This window comes from Pelophylax lessonae, assembly GCF_965119305.1.
Source record: "Pelophylax lessonae genome assembly, chromosome: 12".
NCBI classification, from domain to species: domain Eukaryota; kingdom Metazoa; phylum Chordata; class Amphibia; order Anura; family Ranidae; genus Pelophylax; species Pelophylax lessonae.
The window spans coordinates 8,849,957-8,868,891 of record NC_138779.1 but is presented as its reverse complement, the minus strand read 5'-3'; the positions used below and the strand labels follow the sequence as shown (position 1 = coordinate 8,868,891).

At 45.8% G+C, this 18,935-nt stretch overlaps 1 protein-coding gene across 1 annotated transcript in view; it reads right to left on the bottom strand.

Annotated features, from left to right (window-relative positions):
• Nucleotides 1–589: 589 nt before the first annotated feature.
• CEP104 (centrosomal protein 104) overlaps nucleotides 590–18,935 on the bottom strand; it is a 177,247-nt gene continuing 158,901 nt past the window's right edge. The window contains exons 21-22 of the mRNA XM_082273168.1: nucleotides 12,004–12,097; nucleotides 590–1,018 (exon numbers count right to left, since the gene is read on the bottom strand). Of these exons, the coding sequence (XP_082129294.1) occupies nucleotides 879–1,018; nucleotides 12,004–12,097 (234 nt within the window). The 3' untranslated portion in view covers nucleotides 590–878. The remainder of the gene's footprint in view (nucleotides 1,019–12,003; nucleotides 12,098–18,935) is intronic.

The following is an 18,935-nucleotide window of genomic DNA, read 5'->3' as shown; positions in this document are numbered from 1 at the left end:
CTCCCTCCTCTCCCCTGCAGCTGCTGCTGACTGACACACATGACTGGAATAGAGTAGTGGAGGTATATACATCTTTACTACAAAGGTTCATTAGTATAGGTGTTAGGAGTGGGGAGGGGACAGTTTTAAGATTAATTAGGTTGAGGCTGGAATTAACAGATCTCCAAACAGCTAACAGAACAACTTTATTATACCTGTAGACGAACTCTAATTCACCAAGTTCTGTTCAGCCAGTCCTGTGATTTATATCTGCTACACTAAACAGCCAGATTCGGTGACCCACCTATTTCATAGTTTAACATTTCAGTTAAACTACAAATGGCATTACCCCCCCCCCCCCAATCCAATTATCGGCTCATCATCTAATTAGCAGGACACACAAGAAGCTGTAAAGCTGAACCAGGAAATCGCCTCTTGCCTGGCCAGGCTGGAAGTGAATCATAAGACTGACCGAACATTATGTTCCTTTAATCATATACTTCTGTGTAAGTGTCCTCTTTCCTGGATCTCCATGGGGGGGGGGGGGGGGGGGATTCATAAAATATATATAGAGATACCTGAGGAACGCAGGGACAAGATTCGACCTGTATTTTGTAACACAAGCTGAACGCAAGAATCTGATTGGTCGCTTGAGAAACCCCTTCCCTTCTTTATACAGAAAGACTTTAGTTTGAGATATTAATCGCTCATCGCTGAATAAATGATCTCACATCCTATAAAATAATATAAAATAAATCTCACAATCAGGTGAGCCTAATAAGAGGTGAATGATAAAACGCGATCTCCGGTGACAGGAACTCGGCGGCTTCCTTCGCTCTCTGGGTCGCGGTCCGATCGGCTGAATTTGGATGAAGGGGTTAAATCAGTGACCCCGCCCGTTATCGCTTGGGCTGCGGTTTATTTGTAGTCTTATTGAGGCCGGCTCTTGGGGCCGGAATTTTACTGCCGGTGATGGATGGTCGTTGCTTGGCTCCTGGGATCCCAGTTTTAGTGACGGTCGATCCGCCCTTCAATCCCGCTAAAAAAGAAACACAAAATGGCGGTCTGTGAGAATCAGATGAGATAGAAAATAACGTATCTGCAGGAGTCGCTAAATATAGAGCTGAACAACCAACTTCTCTATTCCCTACATTTTGGTCTGTTTACAATCGAAAGTGTTTTGTGTTATCTGTAAAGTTGGGTTCACATCTGTGGGGGGCGGTGCCACTATTGGCACTTTTCCACTGCAAGTACCGGCTCTGCTCTACTCGGCCCTGCTTGGCCCGGTTTGCTTTTCCACTGCTGGTACCGCATGGTACGGTGTTGGAACGGTTCGGTATGGTATGGTTTGCTTTTCCACTAAAGTAGTACTAAAGTTAAGTGGGTAGGATAACAACGATTCTCTGACCAATCAGTGGCTAGTAGTGACTGCATGCAAAGGATTGTGGGATATGGTACCGGGTATGGTACCTCTTGGAACCACAATCGAGGTTGTACTGTTTTAGAGAGCCATACCGTTCGGTTCCATGCAGTGGAAAAGCACCGCCGTACCGTACCGAACCGTTCCTACACCGTACCATGAGGTACCAGCAGTGGAAAAGCACAAAAGCGAGCCGAACCGTTCGGTTCCATGCAGTGGAAAAGCTCCATATGGGACCCGTGCAAATACCAGCAGCCTCAACCACCCACACACCAAAGGGAGGGTGCCATTATTGCTAATCCTGGAAGTCGCACCCGTAATTGCAGCCTTGGTTCCCGTGGGGGATGCAATTTAAAAAATAGTGCAGAGACGCCTTTCCAGCGAGTCGCGGGATACGGCAGCCCATTCAAATTTAATGAGCTCTTGTGCCCACGCAAACCGCCGCCGCACAGGTGTGAACATAGCCTGAGATCCCGCTTTTCGGGCACTTTTTGTTTACATGCAAAAGTTTTTTTTCTTTGCCAAAAAATTTGTTAAAACCCCCAAACATATCAATTTTTTTAGCAGAGACCCTACAGAATAAAATGGCGGTTGTTGCAATTTTTTATGTCATGCAGTATTTTCACAATGGTTTTTAAGTGAAATTTAATTTAAAAAAATACACTTCAATTAATTTTAATTTAAAAAAAAATGCAATACATAACCCTTTTTTTGGTAAAATATAACCTATAAGATAATGCTATCCTGAGTAGATAGATACCTAACATGTCACCCTGAGACCCTAGAGAATAAAATGGCGATCGTTGCAGTTTTTGATGTCACGGCATTTGCACAGCATTTTTTTCAAATGCAAATTTTTGGGGAAAAAAATTGCATTTTTGACTTACCGTCTGTTGTTTATTGATGGACACAGTTCCTGATCTTCATAACCATTGGGTTATACTGCTCCCTACAGGAGTAGGACACTAGGCAGAAGAAGAATCTGGCTACGCCTATGGGCAGTCCCAGGAGGTATACTCCCTTTCCATGCATATCAGTAGGGTTATACCGCCCCCTACAGGAGTAGAACATTAGGCAGAAAAAGAATCTGGCTACGCCTATGGGCAGTCCCAGGGGGTATACTCCTTTTCCCTGCTATAGGTACTCAGTTTAGTTACAAGCAGGTCTGAAGAATTAAAACTCCACAGAGGGGAGGTAGCTGTGTTCGTCAATGAACAGAGAAATGGATTTTACGGTAAGTCAAAAATCTCCTGAAGATTCCCAAAGGGAGGCTTCTGGAGGACAGAAAGCACCAAATTGAGGTCCCAAGGCGGCAACGGAGACTGCACTGGAGGAACCAAATGTCGGACATCCTGAAGAAAGGTACGCACCAGAAAGTGTGTGTCCAAGGGTCGATGGAAGAAGACGGCACCTGGTCCTTGATGGTATACAAGGGCAATTTCTGTTCACACTACCCCCCCCCCCCCCCCCCGTTGAAGGAAGGTCAAGATCCGAGCCACAGAGAAGAAGCGAGGATGAACCTCAAGAGACTCACATCACGCAATGTATATCTTCCATGTACGATGGTAGATCTTCCTAGAAGCAAATTTCCTAGCTATTTAACAGCCTAGGAATCACAGACTCAGATAAAACCACCATCCTCCAGCGTTGAACGTGGCGTTCAACCACCTGGCGTTCAACAGCCAAGCCGTCAAATCATTGATCAGTAGTCTGGAATCTTCCAGTGTCCAGATTCCCTGAGCAGAATGTTTGCTGAGGACGCCTCCCCAGCCAGACAGGCTGGGATCCGTGATGACCACTGTCCAATACAAGGGGAGGAAGGATTTGCCCAGACGAAGTGCCGGAGAACGAAGGCACTATATCCGGGACTCCTTCTTTCCCCGACTTAGCCGGATCAGGATTAGATCGGATGTGCAAATGGAACCGCCTCGAAGGTTGACACCATCAGGCCCATCACCCGCATGCAAGTCAGGACAGCAGGAGATAAATTTCAGCCTGCAATTTATGGAGTTTGTCCAAAGGAAAGAGCACTCTAGCTAAGGCCGAGACCAGAGTCAGACCCAGATAGTCCAGCTTCGTGGACGGAACCAGAGCAGACTTCTGAAAATTCAGAATCCAGCCAAACTCCCTCAGAGTTCTTATGGTGATCTCCAGGTTTTCCACCAGAGCAGGAGGAGACTCCGCTCACAGAAGGAGGTCGTCCAAGTAGCCCAGTACCGTGATCCACTGTTGGAATAATAAAGCTAGCACCGTTGTTAACACTTTTGTGATGACCCGAGGAGCAGAGGCGAGACCAAACGGTAACGCCACAAACGGATAACGCTCCTCTCCCATGGCAAAGCGGAGGAAGCGCTGGTGACCAGCACATATCAGAATGTGAAGGTAAGCATCCTTGATGTCGATAGAGGCAAGAAAATCCCCCTGGTGCAGGGATGCTATCACAATGCGAATGGACTCCATTCTGAACTTCAGCACCCACACAAAGCAGTTCAGCGCCTTGAGGTCCAGGATTGGATGCACCTTGCCTTCCTACCTGGGAACTGTAAACAGGTTTGAGTAAAAACCCTGAAAAACGTTCCAAAGTTGGAACTGGGACAATCACCCCTTGAAGTAACAGGTCTTGTACCTTCCCAAACAGACCCTGTAAGCGGTCCGAGGACAGGTGCAAGTTGGTAGGAAAGAACCTTGCTGGGGGACAAGAGCAAAAGTCGATCTTGTAGCCGGACCGAATGACTTTGTGGACCCACTTGTCTTGTTCCAGGGAAGTCCACGGGTCCTGAAACCAGTGAAGACGTCACCCCCCCCATCCATGATAATGGTGAGCGCACCTTCATGCTGAAGGAGCCTTGTCCGCAGGTGTCTGGAGAAGCCCGCTTTCAGCTTGCCAGACCAGGTAGGTTTGGATCCTCCAGAGGAGGCCCTGAAAGGCTTCGAGCCCTTGTCAGTCGACCCTGAGGGACGAAAAAACTTGCTATGAGACGAGGAGGGCCCACATCTATGACAAGGTTCCTTCCTCTTATTAGCCTGTGGCAGAAAGGTACTTTTCCCCATGTAAGACCTTTAATGTCATCATCCAGGGTAGCTACAAACAGGCGATCTCCTTGAAAAGGTAGATCAGTCAAGGCCTTTTTTAAAAGTCTGGTCCGCAGACAGGCATTTGAGCCAAAAGGCACGCTGAAGGACCACTGCCAAAATGGAGAGCTGAGCCACTAGGTGAGACATCACAGATAAACTGCAGCCCCTGCACCAGCTGGTCCGCCAGATCAGCAAAGGCAGGTGGGAGCTGCTCCCCCCTCCAGGTCACAGCGTAAAAGCTTAGCTCACTCGGTCAGAGTTTGCGACACCAGGGCAATGGTGAACCGGCCAGAGTGTACATATTGCGGGCCACAGCCTCTGCCTTCCTGTCAGCCGGATCCTTAAAGGCCGGGGACTCTTCAACCGGAATCATGGTTGCCTTGTATTAAAGGTGAATATCTAAGAAAATGTTTTCTCTTTCCCATTCCTGGAGTATAGGATGTTTTGGGAATAATGATTTTTTTTTTTCTGTATTTTGTATAATATTTGTACACGTGTCGGTAATTAATGCATGTAATAATGTTGTATATTGTTTCAGCATTCTGAGATCCCAGGTCCTGATGAAGATAAACACATTGGCCGTCACGTGTTGATCTCAAGGCCAACCTATATATATATATATATATATATATATATATATATATATATATACACACCAACATTAGCTGTCTGTAAAATGTATCTTTGGCCATTACAAAGTACTATATGCCAATGTTGTCAATGGGGCGCCAGACAGTGTCCCCATTGGGGAAAAAAAAGGACATCAATTTTATTGGGGTACAGCGTCGCACGACCGCGCAATTGTCAAATAAAGTAACGCAGTGCTGAATCGCAAAAAATAGCTTGGTCATTAAGGGGGAAAATCTTCTGGTCCAGAAGTGGTTAATAAGGCGGCAGGTAATGAAACCTTCCAGCCACCACACTACATGGAAATCTCAGTTTTAGGTGTAGCGGCTCTTTTATCACATTTCATTGTTATTAAGATTTGAACGCTTCATGGAGAGATACGAATGATGAATATTTTCTATGCGGTGAATCTCAGCAGTGCGGAGGTCAGGTAGTACAATGCTGATTCATTCTGTAACTCTCTCTGTTGTTTCACCTGATAACGGAAAGCGGCTCGGTGCTGAAAGTAAATCACTTGTAAACAGGCGTTGCCGACACAAAAGCCTTCATGTGGTTTGCTGCACACATTAGAAACACCCAACAATTCCACTAATAGGTCAGAGATGAGGCTTTTAAGGTTTTTTTTTTTTTTTTTGCAAGTTAAAAATTGTTCATGGTGCATGCAGCTCAGGGGCTCGAAACCGCTGTTAAAAAAAAAAAGAAAAACAAAACAAAAGAAAAAAAAAAAAGAAAAGAAAATTCTAAAGAAGAGCTGCAGCCACTGGGAATGTGTAAAAACCCCGCTGTCAGGTCCATACAATGTACAAACCCGGCAGCAAAAGGGTTAAAGTATAAGTTCACCTTAGGTACCATGTTAAATGTTCCTGCAGCCTCTCCCCATCCCCCTTCTACAGTCAGGGGAAAAAGTATTTGACCCCCTCCTGATTTTGTACGTTTGCTCCACTGACAAAGAATTGATCAGTCTATAATTTTATTGGTCGGTTTATTTTACCAGTGGGAGACAGAATAACAACAAAAATATCCAGAAAAACGCATTTCAAAAAAGTTATAAATTGATTTGCATCGTAATAAATGAAATAAGTTTTGACCCCTTAGTAGTTGGTGGAGAAACCCTTGTTGGCAATCACAGAGGTCAGACGTTTCTTATAGTTGGCCCCCAGGTTTGCACACATCTCAGGAGGGATTTTCTCCTCTTTGCAGATCCTCTCCAAGTCCTTAAAGCGGAGTTCCACCCTGGTTATACATTTTTTTACATAAATACCCCCGGGACAGTCAGGGCTAGCACATTCCACAATGGCTAGCCTCTGATCTGTCCCGGGTTGCACTTACCTTTCAGGATAAATACTTACCTTGAAATTGTCTTCTCCAGCGCTGCCATCTCAGGTGTGGGCAGCTTGAAGCCAGCACGATCCTCTTCCGCGTCCTCTTCGGTCCTCTTCCTCCTTCTTCGGTCCCACGATGCCCTGCGCCGGCCCCGACGTCACTTCCGGGTCGCGCGCGTCATCCCTCCACAGCTTCTGGGCATGCCCAGAAGCTGTTTAGAAGGGAATGACGCGCGCGCCCCGGAACTGACGTCGGGGCCGGTGCAGGCGCAATGATTCCTGGGAGCGATGACGTTCAGCTCCCAGGAATCATTGCAAAATCCAGGAAGTGACGAATCGCCGTGGCCGCCGAGGGGAGGAAGAAGGAAGTAAGGTGAGTATATTTTCTCTAAAAGGTAAGTGAAAAAAAAAAAAAAATTGCGATTATCCATTTGTTTTTCAGGTGACCGGGAGCGAGAAGATGGAGGCAAGTATAAATTTCGGGTGGAACTCCGCTTTAAGGTTTCCAGGCTGACGTTTGGTAACTCCAACCTTCAGATCCCTCCACATATTTTCTATGGGATTAAGGTCTGGAGACTGGCTAGGTCATTTTAGGACCTTAATGTGCTTCTTCTTGAGCCACTCCTTTGTTGCCTTGGCCGTGAGTTTTGGGTGATTGCCATGCTGGAAGACCCATCCACGACCCATTTTCAATGCCCTGGCTGAGGGAAGGAGGTTCTCACCCAGGATTTGATGGCACATGGTCCCGTCCATCGTCCCTTTGATGCAGTGAGGTTGTCTCCTTATCAGAAAAACAACCCCAAAGCATAATATTTCCTCCTCCATGTGTGACGGTGGGGGATGGGGTTCTTGGGGTCATAGGCAGCATTCCTCCTCCTCCTAACACTGTGAGTTGAGTTGATGCCAAAGAGCTCAATTTTGGTCTCATCCGACTACAACACTCACACAGTTCTCCTCTGAATCATTCAGATGTTCATTAGCAAACATCAGACGGACTGTACATGTGATTTCCTGAGCAGGGGGACCTTGCGGGTGCTGCAGGATTTCAGTCCTCCATGGGGTAGTGTGTTACCAATTGTTTTCTTGGTGACGATGGTCCCAGCTGAGATCATTGAGAAGATTCTCCCGTGTAGTTCTGGGCTGATTCCTCACCGTTCTCCATCATCATTGAACCTCCATGAGGTGAGATCTTCCATGGAGCCCCAGACTGAGGGAGACTGACAGTTATTTTCTGTTTCTTCCATTTGCGATTAATTGCAAAGAAGAGATTTGGGGTCTTTTTAACCCCAGAAAAAAAAACACAAAAAAACACAGAAAAAAAAAAAAACACAATTAAAGCCCCCCCCGTCCCTCCATGCTCACACGCAGAAGCGAACACATGCGCAAGTCCCGCCCGCATATGTAAACGGTCTTCAAAGCACACGTGGGGTGTCGCCGTGAGCGTTATTGTGAGAGAAATATTTCTAGCACCAGACCTCCTCTGTAACTCTAAACTGGTAACCATTAAAAATGTTGAAAGTGTCGCCTATGGAGATTTTTGTCACCATTCCACGTGTGTGAGCATTTTTTGAAGCATGACATGTTGGGTATCTATTTACTCGGCGTGACATCATCTTTCACATTATACAAACAAATTGGGCTAACTTTACTGTTTTTTTTTTATATTCATGAAAGTTTATTTCTTCCAAAAAAAACTGCATTTGAAAGACTGCTCCGCAAAAACTGTTTGACATAAAATATTGTAACGATCACCATTTTATTCTCTAGGGTCTCTGCTAAGAAAAAAAAAAAAAATTATATATATACAGTGGGTACGGAAAGTATTCAGACCCCCTTAAATTTTTCACTCTTTGTTATATTGCAGCCATTTGCTAAAATCATTTAAGTTCATTCTTCTTCCTCATGAATGTACACATAGCACCCCATACTGACAGAAAAACACAGAATTGTTGACATTGTTGCAGATTTATTAAAAAAGAAAAACTGAAATATCACATGGTCCTAAGTATTCAGACCCTTTGCTGTGACACTCATATATTTAACTCAGGTGCTTTCCATTTCTTCTGATCATCCTTGAGATGGTTCTACACCTTCATTTGAGTCCAGCTGTGTTTGATTATACTGATTGGACTTGATTAGGAAAGCCACACACCTGTCTATATAAGACCTTCCAGATCACAATGCATGTCAGAGCAAATGAGAATCATGAGGTCAAAGGAACTGCCTGAAGAGCTCAGATACAGAATTGTGGCAAGGCACAGATCTGACCAAGGTTACAAAAAGATTTCTGCTGCACTTAAGGTTCCTAAGAGCACAGTGGCCTCCATAATCCTCAAATGGAAGACGTTTGGGACGACCAGAACCCTTCCTAGAGCTGGCCGTCCGGCCAAACTGAGCTATCGGGGGAGAAGAGCCTTGGTGAGAGAGGTAAAGAAGAACCCAAAGATCACTGTGGCTGAGCTCCAGAGATGCAGTCAGGAGATGGGAGAAAGTTGTAGAAAGTCAACCAACAAGACAATGACCCTAAGCACACAGCTAAAATAACAAAGGAGTGGCTTCACAACAACTCCGTGACTGTTCTTGAATGGCCCAGCCAGAGCCCTGACTTAAACCCAATTGAGCATCTCTGGAGAGACCTAAAAATGGCCGTCCACCAACGTTTACCATCCAACCTGACAGAACTGGAGAGGATCTGCAAGGAGGAATGGCAGAGGATCCCCAAATCCAGGTGTGAAAGACTTGTTGCATCTTTCCCAAAAAGACTCCTGGCTGTATTAGATCAAAAGGGGGCTTCTACTAAATACTGAGCAAAGGGTCTGAATACTTAGGACCATGTGATATTTCAGTTTTTCTTTTTTAATAAATTTGCAACAATGTCAACAATTCTGTGTTTTTCTGTCAGTATGGGGTGCTATGTGTACATTCATGAGGAAGAAGATGATTTTAGCAAATGGCTGCAATATAACAAAGAGTGAAAAATTTAAGGGGGTCTGAATACTTTCCGTACCCACTGTATATATAATGTTTGGGGGTTCTAAGTAATTTTCCAGCAAAAAATACTGATTCTAACTTGTAAGCAACAAATGTCAGAAAAAGGCTTAGGCGTTATCGGGGTTAAAAAAGCTGAACTTCTCCTTTAAGACAGATTTAGAGCTTTAAAAATCAAACTCCAGCTTTCCCTCCAGTCGCACAGGCTCCTCCCCTAAAAACGCTTACTTGGATTTTATTGAACACTGTGGGCTTCCTATAACGTGGATTCGAAGCCGCAGCAAGTTGGATAGAGCCCACTCCGTTTCTTGGCTTGAAGGCATCCAGCATCATCTAGTCCTTTTCTCTCCAACATGACTGTCCCTGGCCCTTATTTTATTGGTTGAATTTTTCAGTTCTTTCAAACATCAAATGTGGGTGTTACCTAGGGTGGTCTGCAGGCACAATAGTCTACTTAGGAACGCCCACCCCTTTAGACTGACATTCAACCGCCATTTGCATAACCCCCTTCTGAAAGCCCGCCCACTGCTTGTATCGGGGCTGAGGGCTCCTGAGAGGAGTACTGACGCAGGGTGCTGTGATGTTTTCTGGAAGCTATGTACAGCCCCTGCTAGCCCCTCCCACCGGCCATCACCTGCCTGCATTGCACAAAAGAGCACGGAGACCCAGTGATGACATCACAGAGTCTAAATGTATTGAAAATGGAAAGGCTTTATTCAAGCATTTTTATTAGTACAGAGAAGAGGGGTGAAAGGAGGAGTGAGGGTAAGTAAAATATATTAAACCAGAGTCAGCTTTAACCCCTTAGAGACAGCACCTGCCGGCCCTTTAAGGGGTGTAGAATTCTGGGAGGCGGGGCTTATGGTCATGTGACTGCTGTGATCGGCTGTCACAGTGGTCACATGATCGGAAAGTTCCTGATCGCAAGCAGCGAACGGGAGCTTTCCGTTAGCTGCCAGTAACTGTGCCGGGAGCACGTAGGGTGCATGCTCCCGGCACAGCTCTATTGGCGCTATAGCATGCAAACATGTCCGATGAAGGGGTCCCTACGTGGCTCCTAAACTTCGCAATCTGCTGTAACTATGTGATCACTGATTGAAGCTTTGGACCCACTCTGGAGATCCTTGGTGTGCTGGTGACATTATTTTGTTAGCTGCGATTGGTCACAGTAATCACATGGTACAGACAGGGCCTGCTACTCAGCAAAAACATTTCAATCTGCTGTAAGGATGTGATCGCTGATTAAAGCTTTGGACCCACTCTGGACATTCTTGGTGTGCTGGTGACATTCTTCTGCTCTGACTTGACATGGTTCCAGCTGGAGGTTGCTTCAGCTCCCACTTATACACACACAGCCATTTCTACAGGGACAGGTGTGCGTTGGGAAGAATGCGTTGGCAATCACAAGTAGCAACACAATTGTATACAATGACTGGCATGAATTATAGCCATTCCTTGTTTACAACGGTCATGTGATCTGCAATGATTGGTCACAGTAATCACATGGTACCAGCAGCAGGCCGGTACACTGATCAGTCAGCGGCTGGGTCCGGCCGTACGCCCTGCAGCACAGCCTGTGGGCCGCACACAAAGCGCGTTCCAGGAGGACATCATATGTTGTCCACCCGGAACGAAGAATGTCCCGCCCAGCCGTCATTTGACAGTAGGCTGGGCGAGAAGTAGTTCGATGGAGAGAAATGCAGTATCACAGCACAATTTATTAAGCTATTAAAGACACACTTACAAAATGGATTTAGAAGAAAGGCTCAGCGATAAAAACGAATCAAGCGGGAGCTTGTCACAAAATAATCTGGTGAAAGGGATCCCGACACGGCCAGCAGAGCGGAATCATCGGTAGAGATTGTGATAGGACGGCAGCACTGCCTGGGCCAGCGTGGAAAGCATAAGCCGGAAATTACATAAGCAGGAAGTGGCCTGGGCCAGCGTGGAACGCAGCTTCAGATCTGACATAAGGGAGGCAGGACATGTTTCGGATCTTATTGGCTCCTTCTTCATCCTGTGGGGCAGTAGTTGGATATCCCAAAAGCAGGGGCAGACTGGCAACGTTCAGCCCAGGGGGCAAGTACAAACCAGAGGCGCATGGTGCAGTGACTTGGCCCCCTCTCCCACTCTTCCTCCTGACACCCATTCCAAGCTGAAGCCCTGCTCCAGATACTCTCTACTCACCGGCTGAATCCGGGTTCCTGACCTGGCCAGCAGGGGGAGGTTGGGGGGAGCTGGGACAGTTCGGTTGGGGCTGGCCGAGGCAGAAGAGTCTCCAGTGGGGCATGGAACCGGCCTCTGCTCAGACACAGTTTACACCATCCATGCTGGGAGGAGGCCTGCACTTTGCCCTTTTCTTTAACCCGCACTCAGTAGGTCAGCAGTGGGGACTTTATACTTCTCTTCATCCTTTAGTCATGTCTGTGGCAGAAGCGGTGCAGCCTTTTTACAGGGCATCAGAGCGGCCCGGGGGGCAATTTCCCCCCTGCCCAGTCCTCCCCCGCCCAGAACCTTATAGCTACCTTGCACTCCACAGGTGACCTATATACAGTGTGATATAACGAACCCACAGGAAAGAAAGTCTCCTACCTTGCTGTGTTACTTGCTGTGTTCTCTGAAGAGCCAGCGTCCTGCGAGGATTCGCTTTACACCCATCTTTCCCCATCAGGTGGGCTTTCCAGGCCTGCAAACACACAGAATATCACTGGGGTCATATGTACACAATGGAACACGGCTGGAAACATCCACATCAAGGAGGGAAACAAAATCATGTTATTAGAAGAGAAAAGGACTTCACAAGTATAAACTGGAGCTAAGAAAAAGGTTTTTCCCCATAAAACACTTTTCGTACCCCCAGTTATTTTTTTTTTTTTCCAAATTTAATCTTTAAGAACCAGAACATCACAATGAGGGTAAGTAAACTTTGAGTGTTTCAAACATGAAACCCATAATATATACGGTAGTAAAACAGAAATCTGAAATCTATAGGAAGTAAAGAGAGATCAGAACCGCTCAAATCTGTCAGTGCGTTTCATTGGCGATATTTGCTGCAAGAAAGTGCAATCATTAGGGTCTGGAACCACCCACTCCTTCCTTTTTCAGATTTCCAAGCACAAAAGTGAGAGAGAAAGAAGAGAAGGGGGGGGGGGGAAGGGTGGATACCTCCCTTCCCTTAGGAAAGGAGGGGGGGAGTTTGAGGGGGTGGGGTAGCAGGTGGATCAGATTATTCAACTGGACACTCTAATGGGGGGGGGGGGGGCTATGTACCTAGGAGGGCAATCACCTTGTCAGAGAGTATAAAACAAATTCCACAGTCCCCATGTATTGGAGTATTGGCCACGCCTATGCTGTGCCGCCAGTATTAAGTCTTCCATTTTTTTTAATGTCTTCCGCTCTATGAAGCCAATTGCCGATTGGCGGGGGGGGGGGGGGGGGGGAGTTGCTTTTTCCAGTGAAGGGGGGGGTGAAGGATTTAGCTGCGTTTGACAGGTGGCGCACAATGGAATTTTTATATAGTTTCGCCAGGACATCAGAGGAGTGTAGGAGAAAGAATCGGGATCCTCAGGAATCTTAAGATGGGTAAATCTTTGGGTAATCCTTCTGACCTTGTTCCACAAATGTGTCAGCTTCGTACCCCCAGTTATTATACAGGACACTCACTAAAGCAAAGATTGTGTGCAGCCATATACACCGGGGGAGGGGAACAGCATCAGCAGTAGGCAAGCTGAGGGGCTATTTACTATAGCAGGTCTGCCACAAGCAAAACCAGCCAGTTAGACATCTGAAATCAAGGTTTAAAGTTCCCCTAAAAGTTAACTCCACCTTTTAGACCGACACAACGAAGCCTCAGGGGCAGGACGAAATGCGTCGGAGGTGTGGCCTGGACAGAGCTGGGCTGAAGCCGCATTTTTATCCAGGATACACTTGGCCGTTGCCGGTATGTGGCGACTAGAGATTTATAATTTTTTTTCTTATGGGCATGCATTGAGACGGATGGGCTCTTTTCCATGCCAGCACCCTCCTCCAGAATCAGAGATGGGAACCTAGATCAGTACCCCAAGTTTTTCTTATATATGGTCGCCTTTTAACTCGGGGTGTAACAGGTGACATGGCTACAAGTAGACCCCCTATGCTTCCTGACAGCATGCGGGGGATGGTTTCCATTGCGGAAGTTCAAACTTTTGAATGTTGTTCAGTTATACATTCAGATCTGTGAATAAATGAATGAACTACTAGTCCCGCCCCTCATCGTGTCAGACGGCCTCGGAGCTCTCAATGGAACCCCACACAGTCTACTGACACCTCCCTTTTTTGGACTTTGGAAGTCCAAACCTCAGTATGGAAATAGAGCTGGAGGACCCCCCAATCCACTGACTTGGGTTGCAATGCTGTGCAGGCTCATTTACAAAAAAATAAATAAATATATATATATAAATCTCTCTCTCTCTCTCTCTATATATATATATATATATATATATATATATAAATCTATATATATATATATATAAAAAACATGGGTTGGATTTTTTTTCTTCAAAACATGGACTTGGCCTCAAAGTGGTTGTAAAGCTCCGAAATTTAAATAACTAAAAAAATGAACAAAGCGTGTTCCTCTATGGTGCGATTTGTCTCAAAGTAAAGCACAGATTGAGATTTTAGTTTCCCATCTCCTCCCCCTGCTATCTGCAGGAGTCGCATCTGACAAGTTAAGTTATCCTAACATCACAGAATCTTTGAAGATAGACCCCCCCCTCCCCCCCCCAGCAGCCTGTTTAGAGAGGGGGGCGTGTCAATTCCCTCAACTCAGGTCTCAGATTACACTCAGTGCGCCTCACTATGCTGTGAACATCAGATTCCTGTCCCCTGCCTGCTGGAGCTGAGAAGTAGTATTTGATCTGTGTGTTTTAGAAAGCTGCAGAGAAGAGAAGAGAAGGCTGCAGATAAAAAGGTATAACTTATGTTGGAGAGTTTGTTTCATCTCTGTGTCTCACCTGAGGCCAGTCACTTCATTGTGTATATGGAAAAGTTTACAACCACTTTACAGATAATCTATCACGAATGGGCTAATGCAAGAATCTGAATGTTCAGTCTTACAGGGAGTACATGGGTATTTACAGATTTATCTACACTCCTATATTTGGCTCTTCCTAATACTAAGGATGACATGGTAGCTGAGAGGTGCTGTGAGGTCTCATATGTGCTGGCAAGAACCTCCTGAACCCATTCAGCTGACTCCCCCCAACACAGCATCAAATTACAGAGTTCATAGTTCAAGAGGAGGGCAAGCTCCATTTTTTGATCGTGTTGTGCATACTCAGAGGCTGGGAAAGAGAAGCTGACAACAGTCAGGCCTCAGTGGGCCTTCTCTGCCATGACCCTCAGTTTTGTGGATTAGGTGGGCCCACAACATCTTGCGTTTTAATTATTATTACAGGTATTTATATAGCGCCGTCAATTTACATGTATATCATACATTCACATCAGTCCCTCCCCCCAGGAGCTTACAATCCAAGGTCCCTAACTCACATTCATACATACACATACCAGGGCCAATTTAGACAGGAGCCAGTCACCCTAAGCAGCATGTCTATGGAGTGTGGGAGGAAACCCCACACAGGCACAAGGAGAACATGCAAACTCCATGCAGGTGGTGTTGTGGTTGGGATTCGATCCGGCGACCCCTAGTGCTGCCAGGCGGAAGTGCTAACTACTAAGCCATTGTGCTGTAAATGCCAACATCTTGTGATATTATACAGCGAGGTGACCGGGTGAGCTCAGTGTTGGCACAAAAATAAAGTGCCTCAAAGCAGGTAAACCTGCCCCCCCTGTGTATTTCTCTGCTGAGTTCTAAACATAGATTGTACTGTTGCTTTAAGCACTTGTCACCCGCCGCGACTGGCTTGGCTGCACGGGACGACGTAGCTCTACGTCTTTTGCGCATGTGGTGCTTGGGGGCGAGTGGGTGGTGGCGTGGTGCAGTGGGGATGCCGATTGCACGGGGTAGGCGGCTGCGATCGCTCCCCGCTGAGAGAGAAGGACAGGCAGCGGTTGTAAACACAGCCGACCGTTCTTCTCTATGGAATGATCATAGAGCGCCTGTGATCCTTCTATATAGGAACACAGGTCTCTATGATCATTTCACAAGCCCCTCCCCCATACAGTTAGAAAAAACCCTAGGCTCATAATTAACCCTTTAGTCACCCCTAGGTTAACCCCTTCCCTGCCAGTGTCATTGGTACAGTGACAGTGCATATGTATAGCACTGATTACTGTAGTAATGTCACTGGTACCCCCAAAAGTGTCAAAAATGTCAGTTAGGGGTCCGATCTGTCCGCTGCAATGTCGCAGTCCTGCTAAAAATCGCAGATCGCTGCCATTGCTAGTAAAAATAAAATAAAATAAAAATGACATAAATCTTTCCCATAGTTTGTAGACGCGATAACTTTTGCGTAAACCAATCAAAATGCGCTTATTGGGGTTTTTTTTTTACCAAAAATATGTAGCAGAATACAAATTGGCATAAAAGGATGAACGCATTTGATTTTTAATTTTTTTTTGTTATATAGCAGAATGTGAGAAATATATTGTTTTTTTTTTTTTTTTTTTTTCAGAATGGTCGCTCTTTTTTTGGTTTATAGCGCAAAAAAATAAATAAAAAAATCGCAGAGGTGATCAAATAACAACAAAAGAAAGCTCTGTTTGTGGGGGAAAAAGGACATCAATTTTATTTGGGTACAGCGTTGTACATCCGCGCAATTGTCAGTTAAAATAACGCAGTGCCGCATCGCAAAAAATGGCCTGGTCATTAAGTGGGGGAAACCTTCCAGTCCAGAAATGGTTAATGAAATGCTGGCACTCGGAGCTGGCGGAGGCTGGCTGGGAGTTGTACTCTTATTCAGGGTGGAGGGAGATGACACAATAGTCTCATCCAGACACTGTTAGTACATATAAACACAACAAGCCCTCTGCTAATAAACCGGGGACCAAAGCAGGAGCCACCCAAACCTCCCATTTACATACTGTGTGACTCTGCTCTGCCATTCCTTCAGCACAGAAATCATTTCTGTATAAACAAGTAATATACAGCTTTAACCCCTTCTGGACCCAAAGATTTCCCCCCTTAACCGGTTGCCGACCGCCGCACGACTATATACTGCGGCGGTCAGCCCCGGCCAGGCAGAGTGACGTAGGGGTACGTCACTCGCCTGTCACTGACTTGTAAACCAATTGCGGGCAGGCGCGCGCCCGCCCCGGCTCGTTCACTGACAAGTCAGTGCGTGTGACCGGCGGACCCGATCGTCCGCCGGTCACTCACGATCGTTGAAGTGAGAAAGTCAGGCGGCTAATGTAAACAAGCCGCCTGTCATTCTCCCTGGTGTAAAAATGAAGATCAGACGGTTCTACTATGTAGGATCGTTGATCTCTGTTTTTACACCAATAGCAATGTCCCTTTACAGTTAGAATCACGCCCCTAGGACACACTTAACCCCTCCCTCTCCAATACAGTTAACCCCTTCCCTGCCAGTGTCATTTTACAGTAACAGTGCATATGTATAGCACTGATTACTGTAGTAATGTCACTGGTAACCCCAAAAGTGTCAAAAATGTCAGTCAAGGGTGCGATCTGTCCGCCGCAATGTTGCAGTACCGCAAAAAAAAAAAATCGCAGATCGCCGCCATTATGCGTTAAAAAAAAAAAAAAAATGACAGAAATCTTTCCCTTTGTTAGTAAACGCGATAACTTTTGTGCAAACCAATCAAAATACGCTTTTTGCGATTTTTTTTTTTACCAAACATATGTAGCATAAAACAAATTGGCTGAAAATGTTAAAAAATGTTGATTTTTACATTTTTTTTGGGGAATTTCATATAAAAAAAAAAAGTGAAAAATATTGCTATTTTTGCAAAATTTACGCTCTTTTTTTTGTTTATAGCGCATGATCAAAAAATCGCACAGGTGATCAAATACCACCAAAAGAAAGCTCTGTTTGTGGGGAAAAAAGGACGTCAAATTCGTTTAGGTACAGCGTCGCACGACCGTGCAATTGTCCGTTAAAGTCACGCAGTAAAAAAAAAAAAAAAAATCGTGAAAAAACCCCTGGTCAGGAAGGGGGTAAAATCTTCCGGGGCTTAAGTGGTTAAATATTTGATAGGTTTTCTATTGTGAATAAAATCCGGGTTGAGGAGATTTGCGAATCGTTGCATTCTGTTGATTGCACACATGGCCCAATGTTTTTTGGAATTATGGTTGTAGAACTGGATATATTAACCCTTGCTGCAGCACACGGTAATGTTAGAAGATTAAAAGGGAGCGCGCTTTTTATTGTAACTTCAGCGTGAATGCAAAGCAGCAATAATATAGGAAAGCTTAGCCCGGGCTGTAAAGACACACTTTGCCCCCGGGCAGGTCTTTGTCTCGGCTTCTGAGGATTTAATTGCTCCATCAGTTATTTGGACCGGCACCACTCAGCGTCGGCTTACTCCAAGGTTGGCCAACTAATGACCTTTTCTATTGGTCTTTTCTTCTTAAAATATATTTACAATAAAAGGCTGAAAATGGACCCGCTAACTCTCTGCCAAGGGCCTTCCATTTAATCTTTCTTCTGGATTGAAGTAGAAATATCACGTAACAAAGAAAAGCCCCTCATACTCATTTTTCCGTTCCCAATTAAAGAAACGCACAAGACATGAAGGCGGCGCTGGAATTCAAGCGGGGAATGAGCCGAGCCGAGCACAACATGCCTTTATCTGAAATTATAACTCTGTGTCCTTTAATACAGGTGCCGTGGTGGGATCACTTACCAGCTACTGGAGGAATAAAATAAATATTGAGCTCTAAACAGGGGGGCCCAGAGGGTAAACACCCCCCCCCCCCCTATTCATTACAGTAAACTCGAGTTAGCAGTTTGACCAGAGATACATAAACCACTTTAAATGTCTTTGCACTGAAAATGAACCATAAAATACAAAACTGCCATCCTACAACTGTGATTGTGGAGAAAATCTGCTGAAAAACATGGCTGGATAAGAGACAATTACTCTCAGCTTTTCCTTTCGTCTTTTTTTTTGCTAAACAAATATCATCTAAATCCTTCGGTCACGTGTCTTCTTGAATCTCGGTGAGCTTTGTGTAATTCTTCCAGATCTGTGCATAAATCCAGTGCAAGACTTCCTAAAATAAAGACCGCTCACTGCTGTTCTCTCTACTTGTGCAGGGGGACTGGTCTGGTCTCCGCCCCCTCCTGTAGTAAAGGAAACTGCCGGACCTCTCCCACAGCTATGCATTCCTTGTGCAGGATGGCTGGTCTAGTCTCCTCCCTGGTCTGTAGTGGGTGGGGCCTGCTGGGCCCCTCCCACAGCTCTGCTCTCCTTGTGCAGGGTAGCTGGCTTTTAGTCTCCACCCCTGTCCTGTAGTGGGCAGAACCTGCTGAGCCCATCCCACAGCTCTGCTCTCTCTCCTTGTGCAGGGTGACTGGTCTTGTCTCTGCCCCCTCCTGTATTTTTCTGTAGAGCGTGGGGCC